At 39.1% G+C, this 24,583-nt stretch overlaps 2 protein-coding genes across 26 annotated transcripts in view; one reads left to right on the forward strand and one right to left on the reverse strand.

Annotated features, from left to right (window-relative positions):
• The first annotated feature begins 132 nt into the window (after positions 1-132).
• Positions 133-23,858, forward strand: NEXN (nexilin F-actin binding protein). Of its 15 annotated transcripts, none has more exons than XM_057417074.1 (14): positions 133-315; positions 8,049-8,130; positions 9,287-9,478; positions 9,620-9,698; positions 9,781-9,929; positions 11,284-11,325; positions 12,422-12,616; positions 12,695-12,868; positions 14,896-15,081; positions 19,505-19,705; positions 21,005-21,226; positions 22,292-22,477; positions 22,913-23,273; positions 23,373-23,858. In XM_057417074.1, exons 2-14 carry the CDS (start codon positions 8,104-8,106, stop codon positions 23,384-23,386), a joined length of 2,028 nt encoding a protein of 675 aa, XP_057273057.1. In that variant the 5' UTR covers positions 133-315; positions 8,049-8,103; the 3' UTR covers positions 23,387-23,858. The 15 variants fall into 15 exon arrangements, with proteins under 15 accessions (XP_057273057.1, XP_057273072.1, XP_057273101.1 ...); XM_057417089.1 differs by having other exon boundaries at positions 8,053-8,130; XM_057417003.1 differs by lacking the exon at positions 133-315 and adding an exon at positions 679-898 and having other exon boundaries at positions 8,053-8,130.
• FUBP1 (far upstream element binding protein 1) overlaps positions 14,158-24,583 on the reverse strand; it is a 35,305-nt gene continuing 24,879 nt past the window's right edge. For all 11 annotated transcript variants that reach the window (XR_008973159.1, XR_008973160.1, XR_008973157.1 and 8 more), the window contains one exon: positions 14,158-14,371. Coding sequence is in view for 7 of the 11 variants with exons in the window: in XM_057417212.1 (XP_057273195.1) it covers positions 14,354-14,371 (18 nt within the window). In the remaining 4 variants the exon portion in view is untranslated. The remainder of the gene's footprint in view (positions 14,372-24,583) is intronic.

Consider the following 24,583-nt stretch of genomic DNA (forward strand, 5'->3'; position numbering starts at 1 on the left):
TGTTTCAGCCTCTGTAAAGTTTCCAGAGAAAGGCTGTTTCAAAGCAGACACTCTCCCTCTCGCCCGTCTGGCACTAGCTAGATTCCTCTCCGCTCCATCAGCTAACTGTCACATTACTATTATTAGTTGATTGCTCTCCATGTGCCATAGACGACCCAGGACCCGGCCACCGGGGGTATAAAGCTTCCCCGCTGGCAGGGCAGGACACCGCGGCAGGGGAGCGCTCTCGGCGCGGATCGCGCTTCTCTCCAGCTCCGGTTCGGGGCCGGGCGCGGAAAGCGGCGGCGGCGGCGGCCGAGCCTGCGGTGGCTGCAGGTACGTGTTGACAACCGGCCGCGGGGGGACGGGGCTGCCGCCGCCCGAGGCGGTGATCCCTGGGGACGCGGCCCTGGAGCAGCCGCGGCGGGTCAGCTCTATTCTAATAGCGGGCTGCGGGGCTGCGGGTGCTGGCTCGGCCGCTGCCCTGCGGCACGGACCGCGCGGCCAGGGGAGAGCTAGTGGGGAGCGGCCTCCGTGCCCCGGCTATTTATAGCTCCGCGGTGCTTCCAGCCCAAAATAAGCCTGTTGGCCCGGCGGCTGTCCGCGGCGGGGGGTGCGGGGTGGCGCGGCCGGGCTGTGCGGTGCCCCCCACCGCGGTGGGGGGCCGGCCATGGCGAGCCGCGCCGCAGGGCCGGGCCGCGGCCGAGCGGGGCCGGGAGCTGGGGCAGGACGGGACGGGACGGGACGGGACAGCTGCCGCGGCGCGGGGCTCGCCTGGAATGCGGGCGCCGGCCGCGCGTCGCGACTTTTATGGAAACTTGCCTCGCCGGAGCGGCTGCCGCAGCCAAGGGGCGCTCCGCAGCCGCCAGCCCGCCCGCAGGGAGCACGCCGAGCCGCAGCGGCGGGGCAGCGCTCACAGGTAAGAGCGGCTCCGCCGGCAGCGCAGAGGAACAGGGCTCCCTGAACAGCCCGGCCCGGCTCGCCCCGCTCTCTGCTGTGCGGCGGGGCCCGGGCTGCTGCCCGGCCCGCTGGAGCCCGGCGCCCATCGTCAGGACCCGCCGCTGGTGGCCGGGCCGAGCGGCAGCCCCGAGGTGCCTCGGGAGAAGCGGCCGCCGCGGACGGGGGCCGCAGGCAAGGCCCCCTCGGTCGGGGCGGCAGCCGGCGGGGCAGCGCCGGGCTGAGGGGCAGCCGTAGCCTCCAGCAGGCGGTAACGGGATGTGCCGAGCGGAGCTTGCGGCGCCGCCAGCCCCGGGGCGGGGGGACTCTCACGGTCGGGCGGGGGGGAGGGGGCCGGGGCTCGGCGCTGCGGCCCCGACGAGAGCTTCTCGGAGCTGAGGTGAAGGGAAACGACCGCAGGTGGGGCTTGTGCCGGGCAGCGCTGCGGAGCCGAGCGGCGGCAGTGGGGAGAGCCCGGGCAGCGGTAACGCGGCGTGTGAGGGGACGCGGGAGCGGGGCTGCCTCCCGTGACGTGCGCTTAATAAAAGTTGGTATAAAATCCCCTTTGCTGATGAACCACGTCTGCACCGAAAGAGGGCTCGGCTTTGGTGGTGGGGTCTTCAGCAGCAAAGGCGTCCGCATGCGTCTGTAGGTTCTGCTTCGTCCTGAGGTGATGACTGCAAGACAGCGTGGCTGGGGAGAAAATACTGGTTACCTGTGACAGCTTACAAACTATGTGTTTACTTGTGTTAGGCAAATAAGGGCTTGTGCTGACACAAGAAACAGCTGCGAAAACATGTTTAATGAAACGAGTTCGTATTTTGGAAATCAGACAAGGTGCTACTCCAAATCTTAGCACTCAGGTCTTAAAGAGACCTTAAATCTCTCTGTCCATTGAAATGAAATTGTAAAATAGTAATTAGTCTTTTAAGAGGGCCACGTGTATTAAGGGACATACAGAAGCATGAGAGTATGTCCAGTATATGTAGAAGCACAGCCTGGTGAAATGCAAGATCTGGTCAGATGGTTTAAGACGTGCCTAAGAAATATCCTCTCTAAGGGCATTTGGAATGTTTCAAATGAGTAGTTTCCTCAGCAGAAGAAGTCAGACAACCTGTCATTTGCCATACTTGCATATTCACCTTTGAAACTCCTTTGACAAGGAACAGTGCCATGGTGAGCCCTCTGGAAGCTGTGGGGGAACAAAAAGGAAGGCTAAGGGCAGTGGAAGAGAAGTTTGGGAAGCAACAGTAGGAGTGACCCTCTGCTGTGCACCAAAGGCAGCCATACCCGCTCGCATGAAGGTATTACACACGATCCGGTTCTTGCAGGCATCAGCATTACCAGGAGAGTAGAGTTGGTCAGGTGGAAACAGCTCCAGGAAGCCAGGAGACTGCTTCTTTGTGGCAGAAGCATAGCACAGGCACAGTGACCACCACAGTGTGCAGTCTGAGTTGACCATGAGGATTTAGGAGAAGAGGCAGATAGGCTGTGTCCTGCCATTGGAGAAGGGACAAAGCAGACTGCAGTAGCTCTTCGTGTCCAGAATTTTATCCCACATTTCAGTACCCTGATTCCTGCAGCCCTGTCAGTGAGCAAGAGATGAGCTCAAGTCACACCACTTCTCTTCAGCTGCTGTGACACAGCGGGGGATGGAGGAACTGTGGCATGGGGCAGCATGCTGCTTCTCTTGGGGACCTCAGTTCACAATTTACTGTCACCCATGATTAGGATCAATGGATATCTTGGAATGCGGTATCTTGGGCCAGAAGATCTCAGCAGGGCTTCCCTATAACCGAGCAGTCTTTCAGCCCCACTATGTTTGCTCTGGAGCTTATGTACCCCATAATAGCCCCTGAAGAGACTAAGAAATTAACAAACAGACCTTTTCTACAGAGAAAGATGATATGATTTTTTAACACAGCAGTTGGACTGCACAGTACTGTACATTAAGAGTATTTATAGTCATATAAACATAGACAAAATCCGTAATAATGAATATATTTTAATAATAACATCATACCTGGAAGAACTATTCTGAGACTCTCAATAAATATTGAAGTGAAATAAAATTAATGATTGAAGAAAATATTGTGTATAGAATTGGAAATTGGATTATGTGGGCCAGTGGTTGGTAAGTGTTCTAGTCTGTAACTAGAAAGACTTAATGAAGGTAATACAATCGATTGGAGGTAGCTTTGTATCTTGTGTTTTACAAAACGTGAAGCTTAGGCAGCTGGTGTTAACTGTCCTAACTCCTTGGCTTCAGTGGAGCTGATGGTTTATGCTGGTTCAGAATCTTCCCTCATGCGTGATAATTTTAGTATCTACTTTAGTATCTGTAATTTAGTACAACAACTGTCGGTGTCATTCCAGACCAGTTACGGTAAGGACATAAATGATGGACACGGCTCTCTTTCCCTCCTCCTCCCAGTTCTGCTTAATATTTTCTTAAATACTTTAACACAGCGGGCTGTGTTTTCCTCTCCTGAGTGTTTTGGCTGCAAGTAGTGAGTTTCCAGCCCTCACAATATGGTTTTCTTATATAATGGAGTCTTCCCTGCAAGTAGATTGCAAAGAGGAGACAGATGGTAAACGTAACTTAGACTGTGCTGTGAAGGGCTTATTTATAACTCACAGTAGCCGTAGGACAGCAGGGGGGCCTCCTGAAAGGAGAAACCACAGAGGAACTGGACTTTATTTAAAGTCCTGGCTTCGCACTCCTATTGTAAAGAGTAGTATTCAGTTCAGGAAAATGCTGGTATTTTTCCATGTCTTGTGTGAGGATGTTAATCATCCTACTGAAAATCAGGAACTTCTGTGATTTCTAACAAAGGGGAATTTTATTATTTATGGGAGGGTTTTTTGTCTAATTAAAGCTGTACAATGGTTTTTGATCAGTTGAGGACTCTGACCTCCTTTCAGAATGGAAATTATTAAATTTAAGGATATGGATGTGGGGACCTGTGCGCCATCAAACATTCTGTCCCCTTCATGGTTTTCTTTGTTTACTTTGATTATTTTGCCTGAAGTAAGGTTTGAGGAAGTCTGCATGAAAAGTTGAAGAAGTGCTATGACCATAACAAATCAAGACCTGTTGAAGGTGACAGCTCACTCATTTACAGCAAACAAATAAGATGCTTGAAACCAGTCAGTTTTCTTTTACAGAGTATTTCTAATCTGTTGCCCAGTTTCCTACTTGTTGCTGGTTTTGTGTTAAATTTTCACTTGAAACTTCTTAGAGCTCACTCTCTGCATTACAACCAGCCAAGTCATTCGAGTAATGTCATTTTCTCTTCCACTTAGTTCCTGAGGTAGGACCATTGGTCAAAGGATTGGAGTTTAAACTTCTCTTCTAGGAAAAATCTCACTGTAGACCTCTCTTGAAAGTCAAACTGCAGTCTTTTACTTTCAGTATAAACATTATAACCTCAGACTAATTCTTTCTGAGATATTTTGTTTCATTATAGGAAAGGTGAAATATGGAGAGGATAAAAAATAAAGACTAGTGTCAGGTGAATGTTAGAGTGATGAGACAGGCAGAGAAGAGCCTAGTAATAAGCTGAATTAATTTTGTGATCATGGGTATGCCTGACATTATAATCTGGGATTTTTCTGAGTGGGAGCAGTCAATGAGGAGCTCTTACAGCTTTTACTGGGGTATGTTGATCTCAGGAAATTAAAAGAAAATATGAGAATGAATCTTCAGGTTGGACAGCTTCGTAATAGGAGGACAGATCTCTTCTGAAGTAAGTATATGTACAAATAAACTCTTGTTGCCTCTAAGAGTAAGCATTATTTGTATTAGATGGGAAAATGCGTACTACAAAACAAGAATATATATATATGCAACTTAAAAATATAACTAGTTCATCTCAAAAGGGAATTAGTAAGTCAAGGTTTCTTGGGATGGAAAATTTATGACCACATACTTCAGGCAAAGGTAGTGGTAGATGATGAAGGCACTGTTCTCTCATGACTGGTAGGTGTCAGGACCTGGCTTAGCCATTTCAGTTCTCTCAGCAGCAACACATTGACTGTGTGGATCCTCTTCTGATGCTAAGTCAGATACATAATAGGTTCAATCTGCTTTTGTTGATCCTGAAGCAGTGGTCCTTGACTCAGGACCCTAGCCAAATCTGAAGGAATACTTCTTTTTCTCTTGAAGATTCTGGATTGTCTATTGGAAATCACTCATCTGCCTTGAAGGGTGCCTGGGGCAGGGTCCTGCTGCTGCTCCTGCTCAAGGTTGATCAAAGTGCAAACATGGGTGGTGTCATGTTCAGTAATGCCCTATTGCTTTCTATCCATATCTTTTAGCATCAAAGGTGGAGGTAGGGTGACTTGCAGATGCAAAATGTCTTAGAGCCAGCTGGCTAACCTTCAAGCATATTAAGAGGTAGTGATGCCAAAGAACTGGAAAGTAGCCTGAAGTAATAGCAGTTATGGCAGTATTCCAAAAGGCAGAAATGTATCTGCCATCTCTATGGCACACAACCTGTTGGACTGGCACACTTTTGGGAGTTCAGACAGCAGGAATTTGCAAAGAAAATTTCTTGCAACATTTGCACTTTTAAAGACGATTTCAGATTTGTTGGGGGGGGGGGGGGGGGGGGGGGGGTATCTTGCTGCTGCCAGCAATCTTAGTGACACTGTCAAGGGTTCAGGGAGTTGGAGCTATCATCAGAAGAGTTCAAGACAAAGTTGATCCAAAAGCTCAAAAGCTAAATTGTGTTCTTAAGCTCTTTATCTTCTTCCTACAGTAAATTGCACATAATAAGCAAATCAGACTTTAAAATAGTAATTTTTTACATTACTTTAAGATGAAGTCATATAGACACAGGGTATGTTCTTCTAGTGAAGGTTAGCAGCAACCTCCACTTGAGGTATTTAGGTGAAATGGAATTCCTTGTGAAAGATGAACTTTGGGGCTTACTTTTCTGCTCCAGCCCTATATGAAGGCTGCAGAGTCTCTATGTTCCTGGCTACTTCAGTGCATGAATTGTACTAGTGCTTGATGTGCCTTTGTCTTCTAATGTGTCCGTGCAGTAAATTCGTTCAGCTTCTGCATTTTAAGTATAAGGCTATAGGCTCTCAAGCCACATGTAGGGAAGAAAAACTTAAAATCTTTTGACCTCTTCATTTTTCTAAGCAGGTCTTAGAGAAGTTCTTTTCTGTTCTCTTCTTTTGCTATTCTTCTGTTTTAACTAGTTTTAAAGTTACATTGAACAGCAGAGATTTTGCTTACATGCATGAATTAAGCTAAAGTTTACAAAGATGTGCAAACCCAGCTGCACAGTATACAGATGCATATTAAAGTGTGTAGGGACCTTGAGACCACAAGGATGCTAGTGAAGTTATTTGCCTTTCTTAGACTCATAACTTTCTTCCTGCAATTAATTGCACGTAAGCAGATGTACAATTATCTGTCTTTCTAGACACAACAGGATTTTAACATGTTATTGCTAATCTGAAAGTCTAAATAAGAGCTAACAGTAATTTTATGTTCGTGTGTTCATAAGTGATGAACTGTAGTGTCTTGGATTCCTATCAGTCTAGAAATTGGCTATTTGTCACTCTGATTTTGGGGGGGGAATGACTTTTTGTACTCATTTGTTAAAAAGGGACATCCAAGTTTTACAGAACATCTCTGTTGAAGCTGAATTCGAAGAGTTTGAAATTTATAAGCCAGGGCAGTGATTGGTAGCTAAATGCTCCTGTTTTATATGTTGCTACTCCTTTCATTTGGAAAAATATCCCAAGGTATCTAAGAATTTCATTTAGTCTGTACAGTTACAGCAGCACTAGTAGTATTTATGATGTTGGTGTTTTTGAAGAGCTTATATGAAAATAACTTTTAAAGATAATTATTTTTAACACCACATAAAAATTACAATGTTTATGTTTGTAATTAAGAATTAGAGAACTTAATGGCTAAGAACTGTTAAGAGCTTAACTTTCCAGAACATGAGATGCCCTGACTTCAGTTCCTCTAAACCACAAGTGAGAAATTCCTTCCTGTAGTAAGCTACTTTTCTAGCCTTTTTACTTTGAGCCCTTGAGTTTGTTTGTTTGCACTCAGAGCCTTGGGTGACATGGTTTAGTATGAGGTGTCCCTGCCCATGGCAGGGGGGTTGGAACTAGATGATCTTAAGGTCCTTTCCAACCCTAACTGTTCTATGATTCTATGTTTGGCATGCTGACTTTTTAGGCTTGCCTGGGACTCAGGGCATTGGTACAGTACAATGACAGCAATGATTTCCTTCATCCCACAATCTTTCACGATCTAAAAAAAAAGGGGGAAGGCAAAAGGCTTGTCCTGACCCTGAAGTGCCTTTCTGTTGTGTTCCTAAGAAAAACAGCATAATTTAAAATCTGTAACACTTTTCTCTTTAAAAATGCAGTGCCATTTCCAGCCCACAATTAAATGATACAAATTCTTTAAAGTATGTATGTGGCTCACCTAATTAATTTCATAGTTTTTAGCACTAGTATTTCCTAGAGTAGCCCTAGGAGAAAGGAAAGCATTATTTTGTATTCCCATATTGGGTGAAGAGAGGTGCCAGCCTGGCTGGGAGTCAAGCAAGAGCATTCACCCAGGCAGGAGATCCAGCTGCATCTCTGATATCCAGGTAGGTTCCCCCAGCCATGGGCCATCTTTCCTCCTGACAGCTGTACAAAGGCAAAGCAGCATCTCCAGGAGGCCATGGGGGTTTTGGCCTGAGCACTCTACAAACTTCGTGGAACCTGAGCTCACTGGCTCACAAGTCAAACTGGAGCGGAGTGGCAGAGGTGCAAGCACATTCCTTTCTGCTAGCATGAGCACTGAGCAAGAGTTTTGCAACACATCAGCCAGGGCAGCCAGAGCTTGGCTCAAAGTCTCCTTTATAAAAAAAAATAAATGGAAATTAAAACCCAGTATCTAAGATATGTAGCATGCATAGAGAATCATAAGCTTGTTCTTTTAATTACTGTTGCACACTTAGAACCTATTCATGTCTTCAGAAGCCTCAAAGGACCAAATGAAATTGTGATACATCTGTTTCAGCCTATGCAAACTTATTTACTGGAAGATGGTTAAAGCATCATTTAAAAGGAAAAGAAAGGAATATAACTTCAACTGTTTCTTTCAGGTAGAAACTGAAAGCAATCTTAAACAAACCAGGTGCAGAACACAATACAGTAGCCATGAATGACATTGCACAGAAAACTGAGGTATGTACCAATTTTAAAGTAATTGAAGTAATGTAGTAATTTACAGCTAATGCTTGCAAAAAGAGTAATTATATGCAATTGTAAAAGACAATTATAGTGGAAATCTCCTGGTATTGCTGTTATTTTAAGATAATGGAAGGGCACTTGGATGTCGCTTAATGAGACTGATTTGATGGAATCTCTGAAATATAGTCTTAATGCTATCAAAAAAAAAACATGAAGGAGAAAGGCAAAATAAAGGTAACAAAATATTAAGAAACTTTAAATGTTGGGGAGAAATTCTGGGCACATTCACGTGTAATTCTAAATTGTAAATATTAGGCTACTGAGCAACAGGAATAAACCCTATTGGTTTAGGTGGAAAATATGAAACATGGAATGTTTTCAGCCATTTTTTTCAGTACTGTTATATTGAGAACATTCCTGGAGTCGTTACGGTAAAAAGAGAGAAAAATTCACAGTAGTTCTGAAAAGTGGGAACTTCGCTTACTGAACTTCTATTTGGGCATGTGCAGGATAAGCATTGGCAAAGAAGCGTCCATTAGCTGTCTCAGTACCAGAGTCCTGCAAGTCCAGTGATCTTGGCACTTTACAACGTAAAATTGATGGATTTCCAAGTTTCTCTAAATATTTGAAAAAGAAGTATATAATGCATTGGAAATTTTAAATTAACAAGTACCACTATTTATTTAAAAACCATATGGCTGTTGAAATGTTTCAGAAGAAAACATACATACTCTACCATATGTCTATGTCTTTATAACTGTTTTAAATATTAGGGGTAGAGAGGCTTTTCGGTGACTGCTTATGATCAAAATCAGCACTATAAATATGTATTTGAATACAGATTCAGATACATGGTAACTGAAAATGTACCTTCACAAAGTTCATATACTTAATTATTTAGCTGTTCATTACAGTTACAGCCTAAGATTAATACAAAGCTAAATGTTGTTTTGGGATTTTCAGTATTTATTACCGTTTATGAATGAATAAAATGCTGCTTAACTGATGACAGCTAGTGGCACAAAGTTCATAATTCCAAAATTCTGTTTTACATTTTTACATTCTTCCTAATCCAATCTATCAGAATATTTCTGTCCATCTGTTTCAACTTTCTTTTACTTATCTTCATTTCTTCTTTATCTTCACCAAGATTCTGCTTTCTTCATCTAAACCCGTCCAAAAGTCCTATGTGCCCAAGCTTCACAAGGGGGATGTAAAGGATAAATTTGAAGCTATGCAGAAAGCAAGGGAAGAAAGAAATCAAAGGAGATCTAGAGATGAAAAGCAAAGAAGAAAAGAACAATATATTAGAGAGAGAGAATGGAACAGGAGAAAGCAGGAGGTTATTTTCTTTGCAAATATTTTGTGTTGTTTTAATATTCAATATTGTATGTAAAAATATTTTCACAGTATTTTAAGACAATAATATCACAATTTTATTTAAGATCTAAAGACAATTTATTTTCTGTGTTTCATCAACTAGATGAAGGAACTGCTTGGATCTGATGAAGATGATGACTCAAAATCTAAAATTGAAAAAGGTTATGTTCCAAAGCTGATAGGTAAGAGAGACCTGGCTTTAAAGGCCACATAATTCACTAGATACATGATGTAAGTACTGAACTCTGCATTTCATATTCACAGGAACTGTTAAAGGCAAGTTTGCAGAAATGGAGAAGCAAAGGCAAGAAGAAGAAAGAAAAAGGATGGAAGAAGAAAGAAAGCGCAGAATTGAACAAGATATGATTGAGAAAAGAAAAATTCAAAGAGAATTAGCAAAAAAGGCCCAGGAGGTATGGTCACCTGCTCACAACAGTCAGGACATTAGTGTAAACAGTCACCACAAGAAAAAAATTGTCTTGATCAGAAAGATCCAATCTTAAGATTTCTGATAGCGGTGATTTACATGGGGATGTTCAATGGGATGGAAGGGGGGATAATATTTAGATAATCTTCATCTTTGCTTCTTTACAGTAACTGTTTTTTAAAGTGCTAAATTTGAGTTACAGATGAAACCAGGAGGCAGAAACCTGGTAGGAATGTGAATCAGGCACAAATTTTGGTGTCACAGGCATGCAAGGGCTTATAGAATTTTCTAAACTAATTTGAAAATGTTTCTTATATTTTACCAGTCCTTAGACAAACTTTGCTTATACATTAGCGAGTACAGTTCAGTGGTAGATGAACTAACGCAAGCAATAAGAAAATGGTACTGGCAGGCAAAAATGATGAGGTACTAATGCAGTACAAATCATAAATCATGAAGATCCAGATCATGTCTCACTTGCCAATTTGTGAATTTTTATTGCATATCTATGTATACATGAACAGAGTCCAATTTTTGTCAATGCTGAGAAAGCAAATTCTGCCTTTCATAGAATTTTGCATTGGGGTATCATATTTAATTCCTTTTGTAAATTTTCCTCAGTACTGTGAATACTGCTGTGAGTGAGCATTGAAATGATAGGCTATAACCATAAATGGATTTTATTTAACCAAAAGACAGCAGTTCTTAATTTGGCTTTGATTTCGTTGTAGGAAAAGAAAGAGTGTTATAGGAGGAACCAGTTTCCAAGAAGGACTTGGACAGTATTTTCTACTAAGACTTTTAACATTGTTTAAACTGTACTTTTAATTGGAAATATCTCCAGCATATATTTTATCTAATCTCTAAGGCAGAAGTACAAATGCAGAATTTTAGAAAGTATGTTAGCTTTATACACTAACTTGCAAAGAGCATGTAAAGTGAAGACAGTAGGCTTTTTGCAGGAGCTGGGGGGATGATAACATGCCTTGGATCAGAAATAATCGATGAGTTTGCTTTAGCTTTTTTTCTTCTTATGCAATTTTGGAATGCTTAAATGAAGAATGGACATCGAAAGTACCTTTCTCAGAAATCTTAACAGTTCATCACTGAAGAGTTAAGAATGCTTTAGCTTACTTTCTGTGTAATGTTTTATGTTCCCTCTTCCTCAACAAGCTAACTTATCCAGAGTACTCCAACAAAGGTTCAGTCATGATCATCTCTATGAATTTAAGCACTACATATGTATCACTGATGATACAAAAAGAATTTCCAGTTCTGTGTTTGCAAATCTAAGGCAAAGAGCCAAAGTAATGTAATCATATGAAATTCTCATTTAATAGATTGATGACTTTAACAATACGGGAACTGAATCAGCAGCTGAGGTAATCAGATTTTTTTAAGAAATGTTCACCTACATTTTTATTCACTTTGTGTTATTATTGTAATTTGGGCTGGGAAAACGGCGCACAAATACCTAACTGAAATCCAACCAAGGAGCTAACAAATTGTTAAAGTATATGGAATCGTCTCTGCTTTAAGTCAATTTATTTCAGTTTGAAATAGAGTCTGCACTGTGAATACTTTGTGGTTAGTTAAAAACATCTAAAATGTAAATATATTCAAAGCTACCAGAGGGAATTTGAGGTATACTGGCAGTGATACTCCAAGTCCTCTGGCTTTGGAAAGTACCATCGTAAAAGCTCTTTGCCTTAAACTTGAAATTAAAAGGGGATCCTGTCAATATACAGGTGCTTGAACACCTCAGTTAACAATTTTTTTTCTTTTTAACTGACTAATTTACTGTATGTGTTTGGATTTTAAGTCTTGTAAATGCTCTCTTTGAAAAAGCTAGGTCTAAATGTCCTACTGTCTTTCACTAACACAAGAAAATCATGTTCCTACAACAGCTTTGGGGAACAAAAAAAAAAACCCGTTAATTTTAAGTTCAATATCCCTGTTAATCATGGTATTGGGGGGGGGGGGGGGGGGGGGGGCAGGAAAGGGCAAAATGTATTTTGGCAAGTTGTGAAAATAGCATTGTAGCAGCAACATCCTTCAGAAAAAATTACTATGCCTGACAAATTACATATTGGCCTCCAGAACTACTAGCTTATTCCAACCACAGTGTTTCCTTTACATATTAAATGTAAGACTGGAAGTGGACTGTGGCTGCAATAATGATGTAATCAAAATTCCACCTGTTCTTCTCCAAACCACGAATACTGTTAATGAAAATACGTAGAAATCAAGGAGTTTGCTAGCAGTTATGTTTAAAGTGTAATTCAGTCTTGATGCTCTTCAGGAATTTCAAGAAAACTAGTGACTGTTACAGGCAAATGGGTTTATTCTTGTGGTTAACACTCAATACAAGTAATTCTTTTGGAAGGTGTGGTGTATAGAGGTGAAAACAACAGTTTTAGGAAGAAATGAGTCTGAAGTCAAGCTTTATGAAAACTAAATAAATATCTTTTTGGACAGGAAGGGGATGATTCACTACTGGTTACAGTAGTGCCTGTAAAACCCACCAAAACACCTGGGAAGATGAAAATAAACTTCGAGAACACAGGAAAGGAGAGAGCAGAACAAAGAGAGAGACAGGATGAAGAAATGAAGCTAAAATATGAGGAACAAACCCCATCCCTTAAGGAAACCAAGTGCCTTTCAAATGTCATGGTAAACCACTCATCTAAAAGTATCTAAGAAATAAATATCTGTTATTTAAGATATAACAATTCTATTTTCCTTACACAGGGTGAAAATGAAGACAACAAAACTCCAGAGTCTCTGTCTCCTGGTAAGCTGAAAGTGACATTTGAAGAACTTGAAAGACAAAGACAGGAGAATCAAAGGCGGCAAGCAGAGGAAGAAGCAAGACAGCGTTTAGAAGAGGAAAGACGTGCCTTTGAAGAAGCTAGGCAGCGAATGGTAAATGCATGCTTTGTTCATGGAGTTATACAATTTTTACATTAGGATATGCTTTTATATTCTTTACTGTATCTGATTCTTTTTTCTTGCTGTTTACTATATTGCAGGTTTTAAGAGTCCAAAAATAAATTTCCGATGTATTTTTGACCTTAGCTCTAACTCAGTAACCACACCAACATAACGCTTGAGATTCTTTTGGTAAATCCAGGAAATTCATGTGTTTTAAGTCTGCCAGCAACCTTAGCAGGTTTTATACCTACACTTTGTAGTACCCCAAGCAGTAGACCCTCAAGAAGACAACCAGTTGTCTGTTTTGTTCGTAACTAGTGCTTCATATGTGTCAATAACCAGATTTTATGAAGACAGTCTGTAGTAACAGAATGCTATTTCTTATTCCCATGTATTTACTTACGATAAATACATACGTTACAACCTTGCTCTTATGAAACAAGGTAGAAAAGACAGTCAGCTCTCTTGTATGTACTGGCATAAACAACGATGTATCAGAAATTACTAGATTAAGCCTCAAGTTGTCAGAAATGTAGCCTACAAATCCTGTTTTATATTACTTGCAAAACTGCCTCTGTATGTGTTCTATATCATAAACCACACTTATTTTAGATCAATTCTAAACAGATCTCACTATCTTATTCTTTGATCATACCAAGAGTTACACACTTAATGTTAAGATATACCAGGTAGGTTGGTCTGTATTTCCTCACTTCACTATATTCCAAAAGCATTTTTAAAGTTCTGTATTTAAATATCTTTCCCGTGTACAGTTACGATCGTTATGACTTTGTTATGATTCACATACAAAGAAGATGAATGAGAAAAGAGATTTTATTCTTTCATTACATCTTTGAAAATATTATTTTTACAAATTTGCAAAAACAGAGTATAATAACTATGGTTGAACATTCTTGGATAAACAGCTCAAGATCACTATGCTGACTACATTTAAAAAACATTCTTGGACATTTATATTCTCAAAAAAAAGAAAAAAACTAATCAAACCACAGAACCTCGAGACAGCTGAAACTCTGAAATTCCCAACTGGTCCAAATAGAGAGAGTTCTAGGTTTAGGGAGGTACCTAAATTGTAGTTTACTCTTCCACCCCCACCTCGAATAAATCATTTAACCATTCCACACCAATAACCTTGACAAAGCACTTTTTTATTTGGGGTTGGACAGGGGATGCTGGTGAAAGAGATCAGGGAAGAAAATGAAGAAGAGAGAACTTAATAAAGTCACTAGCTGTTCTTACTGAAGTTTTGCTCATGTCTACCACTGTATCTGCATTTATTAGCAAGTAATATAATTTACAACTTCTGTACTCCAAAAGAAATCTGAGATGTCTTCTGAAGATGGTTCAGTCTTTTGTTCTTGATTGCAGTTTGCAAACCACAGCCTTCTCTCTGCAGATAAGTGTTACTGGAGACAAGCAATAGTGAAGAGATCAGAGTATCTCAGTTCCCTTTTTTCAGTGATGATTAAATGTCTAAAAAAAAAAAAGTAAAAAAGAAAGAAAAATCTCAGTCTGGGGTAATAGCAAAGTGTTAATTGATTTAGCTTTGCTATAAAACTTTACAGCATTTTTTTAACTGGTAACTGCAACGGTGAAAACAATTTATATGCAAACAAAAAGACTTGACAGCATAAAGGTCTATTAAAGAGATGTAAAGAAAAGTGATTTAGAGTAAATTATCCATCCCCAAGACTGTAAAATACATACGTAATTGTCCAGCCTTTTCATTATAACACATTATTCTTTGAATTGCACACTCAACATATTTTTAGGAATTACAGAAGCTACATATAGGTTACCAAAATATGTTTCTTTTCTCCCTCCTGGCTAAAACCAAGACTAAAATATTTCTTATGGGAACCAAATTCTCAATAAATCCCCCCCAGGAGAAAAATATAATTATGAAAGATTAGAAAGGAATTAATGAAATATCTATTTACTATACAGAATATTGCCATGTTTGGGTAAAGTCCTTTCTATTTATTCCTCTCCTGAAGATAAATGAAGGTGATGATGAAGAATCTGAAAATTCTGTTAAAGAATTCCGTCCTGGTAAACTCAGACTCAGTTTTGAGGAGATAGAAAGACAGAGGAGAGAAGAGGAAAAGAAGAAAGCAGAAGAAGATGCAAGACGACGCATTGAAGAAGAAAAAAGAGCATTTGCTGAAGCAAGGAGGAACATGGTATCGCATTTTTGTTTAGTATATAGTTTTGTTTTTACCTAAGTAACTCTAAATCTGCTCTATGGGAAAGCTGTAACTACAGTTAAGAATGCATGCTTCAACTCTTTCAGTAATTAGATTACCTCAGTACTTACTACAATGTGGTAGGGTAAACTAATCAAGTTCATTTACCAAAAATCACAGAAAAATCCTTCCTCACAGCAAGCCTAGAAAGGATTTCAAATAATTTAGACAAAACCAGGTATTGTGTCCAATGGTAGATACAACAAATTTAGAAAGCAGAATGTTTTCACAAGTAGGGTTTGGGTTTTTTTTGGGAAAAGCAATTCCTCTTACTTCTCCAAGTTTATCTCCCTGCCTTTATAGGGTAGCCACCAATTAGCTGTTACTAGGTAAAGCCTAATTAATGGCATACTAGAGAAATGCCCACTGCAAGTGCGAATTTTCTAGTCATCTGTGGTCCTTTAGGAAGGAAAAATTAAGAGGCTGAAGTCAGCTGATACTTTTATTGTATTTTGTTGCTTATTCAGAGAAACAAAAAAACCCTAACTTGTAGCACTTACTGTTAGAACAATTTGTAATATGGATCTTCCTTAGACACATTCAGATTTCTGTGATATGCAATGACTTCTAAAATTTGGGTTAAGATTACACTGAAGAAAAATTTTCAGGGATCTGAGATTGAGATACTGGCACCAGCTAAAGCAGAGAAAGATGCCCAATTTCAGAAAGTGGCAACATTATTTTAAGAAATAACCAGCATGGAGCTTTTCACTGTATTCTTCATGCTTATTCCAACAACTTCAAGCTGTTGGATATAAGCCAGTTACTTACCGGTGGTGGTTAAGAAACACAGTATTAAATTACACAAATATCACCTAAACCTAAGTATTTGTTTCAAAAGGAAGGGCAAGACCCACCATACAGAACTGTGGAATAACCCAGTCATCTGGCAGTGTCTTCCTACATTCCTCTCTGTGGTTTTATTGGGAAAAAACAGCTGCATAACTAATAGAATTTTCTTCATCATACAAAGCAATGCTTGTGAAAGAAATTAAAACTTTATATGATTATACTGGACTTCTACGTTCAATTACATTATGGAAAGCCAGCAGACAAAGAAAAAAGAAAATTGAAGAAAGAATGTGCCATCCTCTGTTTTCTTCCTGCTTTCTTGAGAACCTCTTTTTTTCTGCTTCCATGTAGCAAGAACCTAAGCTCAAGTGTCCAGTCAAGAAAAATATCACTGATTAAACAGGGTTTAATCTGTTAGATGCAGCACAGAGTCTATGATTGCACTCTAACTGCAGACAGTGAAAACGTTCAGTGATTTAAGAAATTAACTGAAATTGTATTTTTACATTTTCATGTTTGAAGGTTTCTGTTAATCAGCATCTTGAATATGAACATTTTCTGTTACTTATAACAAATATAAGACCATGCTTTCCCTATTTTCCACAATGTAGCAGCAATACAGATTTACTTTTAAACATTTTAAGAACATATTAGTCATCTCTTTCAGAAGCAGGAAAATCTCACACAATTTTTATTTAAGCATTTAAATGATGTAGTTATTTTAGAACCTCTTTCATGTTGATTCATTTTAGATCTGAAAGCGTACACACATAGAAGTAGCAATATTGTTGCTGGAAAACACAACCACCACCTCCTTTCGGAAGGATCTCCCTATTTCATGTTTACTTTTTCTGCATTCATACTTCCATGCTTCCCACCACCAAGGTGATCACTTTCAGACTGAAGCATCCATCTTTCACCCCTGACAGTCTATTAGAGAATGCATAAAGAACCTGTCTTAGCACAGATTAAAAAAAAAACATTCTTTTTTCTGTCAGTCACTGTTTCCCACTGAAAATTTGTTGACTGCTGCAAACTGTGGCTGGTACAGGATCATTTCTCACTACCATCTGTTCCCACTTCACAAAATATTTATTGAACCGACCACAAGGAGCTTGTACATCACAAAATTCAGCTGATTTTTGTCCTCTTTTTTTTAAACCAGGAATAAGTTGGGTTGCTGCCTTTTTGTAACTCCACGATTCAAAAACGCAGAGCAGACAGCCGCTAGTGTTTGCTCACATGCACAGCTTTTTAACGCTTACACATACATGTAGTGGTAAATTTTGAATTAATGCTTCTCCTGCCCACTTAGGTTCCGTATCTCCTTGAAGTGATAAGCATGTGAACTAATGCACCATAACAAGAGACTTTCACATTTCTTTGCTAATTTAGCTGTGATTAGCCTCCAGAAACTACAGGGCTATGCACTGTTTTCATTAAGGGAAATAGTTAACAGCTTTGTTTTCTCAACTCCACTTCTCCATAATGCAATTGCAACAAATCTGCTCATATTATGCAAAACAAATGAAGAATGGAAGGAATGGGGGCTGAAGTCCAACTATAAGCTTACTCAGAGGGAAAATCTGAAGGACATCTATAGTGAATAGCAGCAGTATTTGAGTGGGATTGAAGCAAAAAAATGAGCTGTAAAAAATAAAAAAAGATATGGGCAAAATAGATCAAGACAGACATACAAACTGAGATGGCACAAGGAGCAGTGAAAGGTGTTAAGTTACACTGGCATTAAGTAGCAATACAGAGAAAAGGGAGTGCCAAAGAATCATTCTTTAAAAAAAGTTTGTTTCTTTATAAAGCTAGTCAAAACCCTTTCTCAAATGAAAGTTTTGCTCCTTCAATTCCTTCTAGCATTTGACGACTACTATTGGGAATGCCTACAGTTTAAGGAACACTGGGCTCTTCCATATTTGTAACAAGGCTTTTCAAACATGCACTGATTAAATAGTGCCAAAAGCCACATCGCCATGCAGTTCTAGATCAGTATCAGACCTAATACAGTCATAGAATGTTTTGAGTTGGAAGGACCTTAATGGTGATCTAGTTCCAACCCCCTTGCCACAGGCAGAGATACCTTCCACTACACCAGGCTGCTCAAAGCCCAGTCCGACCTGGCCCTGAACACTGCCAGCGATGGGGCATGCACAGCTTCTCTGGGCAACCTGTTCCAATACTTCACCTCCATGACTTATGTCACGATTTACACACTCTCAAGCTCATGATTTACACAGTCAAGTTATACAGGTCCAGATATCCAGAGTTCTCCTTCAGGAGAACTCAGGTACAACTAGAAAAAGAAACATCAACCAGAGCTGCGTTTGTTTTTCCTCTTATTTTATTCTTGACTTGGGTTTTTTTTTTTTTCTTTTAATTTTGCATTTGAAGAGCTATTTACACCTCCCAGTGTCTTTTCTGGGTTCATGCTCCTCTTTGGACTTGCTCCCAGAAACTGTATCCCCAACACCTTGTAACTACCTATTTAGTTTGAGCAAATGCAAGACTTAATGCAACCCAGGTTTTGCTTTCCAAAGACAGCAAATTAGAAAGATGGCAGAAAGAAATCACATTATTCTTGAAAAACCAGAGAAAAAGACCCCACAACGTTGCATTAAAGAATGTGAGATGAACACAGTAAATTGAAAAATCTCACATTTATCCACAGAACATTTCTGCCGAGTCAATCTGTTAATAAATTTACATAGTTACATGCGCAAACATACATTTATATTGGTTTTATCAAGAACTTAACCTTGCTGCTTAAACTCAAGAGACTGCCATGCTCCCTGGCCATTTTTGTAGCATAGTTTCCTGTTTTGGTAATACTTTGTTTCAACAAATTCAGTCTGATAAAGCGTTTTTTCTTACACTTCCTGCTTTTCGAAGTAGTTAAATTCACCTTTCCTAGGCCCTACCTCCTTACGAATTAGCTACAAAATAAGTGGCTTGCTCATGAATGACTATGAAAGCCTAACCCTTCCTTAGAAAGGACAGAAATGAGAAAACCCTTGCTGTTGGGTTGTACAAAACCAATGAACTGGCAGCGTAACTTTGTATAATCAATCTGTGCACAAGAAGAGTTTCTTGTAGAAAATTCTGTTCAGTTCTGGTTACTGGGAATACCGGTGCTGCTTAAGCACAGGAATTTAATCTAGTTTGCTTAAGAAAAGATAACAAGTACATGTACTTCAGTGTTAAGAGCAGTGACACTGAAACACAAGCACTTTGTGTAATGATAGTCTGGGAAGAAAATGGGAATCAATTGTTTCAGGTCCCAAAGCTGCATTAAGGGGACATCCTCTCATCACCTTGCAAAAAAGACTGCATTTTATATGATCCCCTTCACCCGCATTATAAAAGTGTAGCATTGTAATAAGGAAGACATAAAGTCAAATACCATTCCTGAAAACACACTCCCTCCCAAAACATCAGAGGAATACCCACATTGCATCTTACTGTGGCAGATGTGGCAAAATACTCAGTTTTATGTACTAGAGTGCCTGAGCACTGCTGTGATTTCACCACAGGTATCATTAATGCTCTCAATTTCCAGCAGGTGCTGGATGATGAATCACCAGAAATGTTTAAAACGTTTTCTCAAGAATCTCTTGTACCTGGTAAACTGGAAATTAATTTTGAGGAGTTGCTGAGACAAAAAATGGAAGAAGAAAAGAGACGCACAGAAGAGGAGCGTAGGCAAAAGTTGGAAATGGAGAAGCAAGAATTTCAGCAGTTGAGACAAGAAATGGGAGAGGTTTGTATATCAAAAGATATGCTATGCATATTCTGAATAAAAGTAAATAGATAATTTCGGTTATTATCATTTAAGAATGTCACTAAATATTCCTTTAGAAGCAATTTTAAATCAGTACTTCTAGCATTATATGAAAAGAATGAAAGATAGAAAAACATATACATCTTACACAAAATTAAAAAAATATTTTTATCACTAATCTACCAGGAAAATGCTTTTATCTCTTGCCACCCTAAAAGTAAAAACACAATTTCAAACTTCTAATGTTATTTTACAGCCACTTCTGAAAATTCTACAGCATTACTAAAGCTATTATGTAGTATTTACAATAACAGAAGAGCAGAAACATCTAGTTCCTAAATGAAAATACAAACTTGAAATTAAGAAAGAGCAAAATTCTTGCTTTTCCTCAAGGGAATACGGTGTTAATTAATTAGGAAAGATTACAGTGGCCTCAACTTATTTCTAGTCAGTGTATCAAGGGTTTGAAGACTCTCACAGTTGATCTTAAAAATCACACAAAATTTGCTTTGCATACCAGATGTTTAAAACATCACGTTCATAAACTTTATGCTTCAATTTGATTTGGTTGGGGGTGGCGATTCTTTATTAATTTCTTTTGAATGTTAGAGGACTACGTTTTTGTTAAGGTAAGCTAAGCTAGTGAGTAATAAAGGCTCCAGCTTATATTGGAGCCTTTATTCAGCTGAACTTTTTAAGTAAATTTCATATTACATGCTGGGGAAGAAGGGAGAGACAGGGTCCTCCAACTAAAATGCATACGCATCTTAACTGTCAGGCAGAGGTCATAAAAGGAGGGATTAAAATAGTAACAATATCAGCTTCAGACAGGGTTTGACTACAAGATCCAGAACTGACATTTCTTTTCCAGCCACAACATCCTGAAATCTCATTCGCTTTTTACTGAATTAACAAAGTAGCTGTATTTTAGAAAGTTATTTCATATCATATTGCAATAAGCCAGAAAGGTAAATTCTTGATCCAAGATAACTAAGTTCTTTGTATTGCTACGTATCCGGTTTTCTGAGTCTGTGAAAGGTGGCTTATTGAAAGCCATTTCAAACAAAGGGTACATTTAAGCAAGATACTGTAAAATCTGTATCTAGTTTAGAGAATAGCAAAGGAACAAACAAAAAAAAAAGAGAAAATGTCTATGTTGATTTCAAATAACTAAGAGAACTGTTCAAGTGTATTAAGTTACACCTATCTGTGGGGAGAACAGGTAGTAAAAATACCTATGGCACTTTCCATCTTTATCATTCTGCAATTTCTGAACAGCTGGAAGAAGAATGTGAAACTTTCGAGCTAAGCAAAGAATACGAAGAATTAATAAAGCTAAAAAGAAGTGGTTCTATTCAGGCAAAGAACTTAAAAAGCAAATTTGAAAAAATAGGACAGCTGTCTCAAGAAGAAATACAGAAGAAGATTGAAGAAGAGCGAGCAAAGAGAAGAGCAATGGATGAAGAAATAAGAGAAAGGGAAGCTGAAAAATTTCAAGAGGTAAGTTGCATTCTCTTTATGTTAATGATGTACTTAACTCGCACTGATAATCCAGGGGTTGACAGTACTGCTGCTTTCAAAGTTTGCCACATTTCCAAAATTATTTTCTCCCTTCCTTCCTGTTCCCACCTCAGTATCCCTGACAGAAACAGCACTAGTTTATTATCAGTCATCTGGTGAAGCATACATCTTTTCTGCTCAAAGTCCTCAATTCAGCACCTTAACAATCTGAAACCTGGCAGCCTGAGGCTTTGAAATATTCTTGAGAATTACTCTGTTAATCATCACAAATGGCTTCCCCTTCTGAACTCTAATTCATTCTCTACTGTATGCATTAAAACCAAAACACAAAAAACAATACCATTTGAAGATCAGATCTTAGAATCTTTACTCATTTCTCAGGATAGAGCAGAAAAGGAAGTCTACTTATCTATGCCTCAGACTGGAATCTCTGGCATTTTTCAGAGGGGAAAACCACGAAATTAAGCTATTAGTCTAAGCAATAAATCAACCCAATGCTCTGTGACCCAAAACACTAATGTCAGCTTTCATGATGTTTCACATGCCAGTGCACAAAACTTTTTACAGCAGCAAGCCTGATCTGAGCCTCATTCTGAGGTTCTCATTCACAGTGGTCAGTCACTTCAGAATCAGCTCAACACCTACCTTTTATTTCTGAGTTTTTAATGACTGACACTGTAGTGATTTTTCCATAAGGTCAACCTGTGTTAGCTGTTGAAGCTACCCCAAACACTATGGCATGAAACTCAAGTCACTAAGGATTTACCACTGCCACATGACAGTATTCAACTTTTATATGAAAATAAATCCTTAGGAGTACTTTTCTACCCAACATTTTTGAAATTACTTTGCCAGTATTTTGCTGTCTCTGGGATAAGCTATTAAGAGACTTGATTTAAACCCAACAGCAAACCTCTGAGAAAAACAGGACTCTGCATGGCTTTGTTCAGTTAAGAACTACTGCTCTACAAAACTCAAGTTTATTATTACACATATTTAAAAGGTAGTTAAGTAAGCCCTATTTTTTAATTTCCCCTTCACAAGGATGATGAGGTAGATGTGAGACCAGCTAAGAAATCTGAGGCTCCATTTACTCACAAAGTAAACATGAAGGCCCGTTTTGAGCAAATGGCAAGAGCCAGGGAAGAAGAGGAGCAGAGAAGAATTGAAGAACAGAAGTTACTACGCATGCAGTTTGAACAGAAAGAAATTGATGCCGCATTACAGAAGGTATAAATTACAAAGTGCCTTTTCCTCAGTCCTAAGTGTCATGTAACTTAGCTTCTGATTACCATTGATGGCAACTCTGCTAGAGGTATAAAAGGAACATTATGCTGTTTTAACAGCTGCTGTGAATTGCTGCAATAATGTAAAATTGCTTTTGGTGTTTTCACATATTCTTGATGCATTCAGAGATACAATGAACTCTTCTTGCAGTATCCTCTGAATAGTCTGAAAACGGGATTTTTTTCTGCTTGTATTTTGCCCTAAGATTACAGCCTCGCTTGTTCCATATCTAGATTCAGTGCATTATGGTATCTAGTGGGATAGGTGGCATTTCAGCTTCTCAGAAATGTGGTAACTTTCTGTAATCAAATAGTTATCACTGACAGGCATACTGCTATTGCCACTTTAAATGTTCTAAATCAACTTATTTTAAAACAGAAAAGGGAAGAGGAAGAAGAGGAGGAGGGAAGCATTATTAATGGTTCTACTTGTGAAGATGAGGAGGATCAAGCTCGATCTGGAGCACCCTGGTTCAAGAAGTCGCTGAAAAACACATCGGTTGTTGATGGCGAGCCAGTGAGATTTACAGTTAAAATTACTGGAGAACCGAAACCTGAAGTTACATGGTGGTTTGAGGGAGAAATGTTGCAGGACTCTGAGGACTATCAATATATCGAAAGAGGAGAAACCTATTGCCTTTACTTGCCAGAAACCTTCCCAGAAGATGAAGGGGAATATATGTGTAAAGCAGTCAACAACAGAGGCACATCTGCTAGCACTTGTATTCTTACCATTGAAAGTAAGAGTTAGCATTTTCATTTGCTTCATTCTCATTCTTCTTGCACCTTTCCTATTATGAAATCTAATTATCTGTTTTTCTTACCCTTTTCTTTTCTAGCTGATGACTACTAATGCTCTCCTTTAGCTGGAATCTTTCTTCTCCTCAAAACTTTCTTACTGCATCATCTCTTTCTCTGATGGGGCCAACTTAAGCAAGCAAGGATATGCATTGTCATTCCTGCATCAGATAAGAATAATCTTCAGTTGTGAGAGTGTTCAGGTTCCTTCTCAGTACAGAAATTAGTATTAAAGACTAAAAAGAAGGAATCAGTGTATGAATGATGAATTAAAGAAAAAAGCTAAATTATTATAGTGCTCCCACATTTGAAGACCAACTGTTGTGTAATAGTATAAAGCTAAATAAACAATCTGGAAACTTGTGTAGTAGTGTAAATCTATTGGTATATTTTGCATGAACACTGAATATTTAAGCTGTTTTTCTTTATCTCAGAGGCACTGAACTGGCCAAAGGAAATACTTATTGATGATTTTCAAAAACTCGAGTGTACTATTTTTAAAGAATAAAAGATTACGTAACTGCTCACTTTTGTTGTTTTGTTTCAAAGAGCATTGGTTATTTTGTTTTAAAATGGGCCTGCTTGTTGTTGCCACTGACAATCCAAAACTAAAAACAGTAAAACAGTCCCAGTAAGGCTTATAGTAGTCTTCACAGTACGAACATTTGCTTGTAAAACTGCTAATGTTTTCATTGCTTAAATGATACAGGAACAGTTGGCGACAGCTATGGCAGGCTCATATTTTAAATTGATGGGAAGCAAGCTTTAAGAAAGTTATTTTCAAAAAGTGCCTAACTTCTCAATCTTTGTTCTTTCTTAATGCAATAAACTGCTGCATCTCTAAACATTGTCTTCTTAAGGCTGTTCTTTCTTTCTAAGACCTCCTGACATCAACACTGTCATTCAGCTAACACCATCTGAGTTTTTCAGCTTCAGCAGGAGTAATTTTATGAACAATAGTCACATTTTAAATTAAAGAACATGTGTATAAGCCTTAACAGAAAGACGGTACCTGCAGCAAATTAGATTCATGCAGTTTCAGAAAGAAATTTTCCTGTGGTTGAATCTGCTGACTGCTCTTTGTACAGTCACCTACTGAGAATTCCTCTTTTGCATCAACAAAAGTTACAAATTCAGAAATGTCTTGGAAAAAAAAAAAAGGGTAATAAGCTGCATTATGTTTTGAATAAATATTTATCCTTCTAGCCATATAAATATATTTTTACTTCATTTCATGTGGGTGTTGTTCACA

This window comes from Pezoporus wallicus, unplaced genomic scaffold (genome assembly GCF_028554395.1).
Source record: "Pezoporus wallicus isolate ANWC-B61680 ecotype Strahan unplaced genomic scaffold, APGP_CSIRO_Pwel_v1 contig_5908, whole genome shotgun sequence".
NCBI classification, from domain to species: Eukaryota; Metazoa; Chordata; class Aves; order Psittaciformes; family Psittacidae; genus Pezoporus; species Pezoporus wallicus.

Coding starts and splice junctions, on each gene's coding strand:
- NEXN (XM_057417074.1), top strand. CDS start 8,104: ATGAATGACATTGCACAGAAAACTGAG. Junction 9,479..9,619: donor GGAACAGGAGAAAGCAGGAG/GTTATTTTCTTT, acceptor TTCATCAACTAG/ATGAAGGAACTGCTTGGATC. Junction 19,706..21,004: donor TGAGACAAGAAATGGGAGAG/GTTTGTATATCA, acceptor ATTTCTGAACAG/CTGGAAGAAGAATGTGAAAC.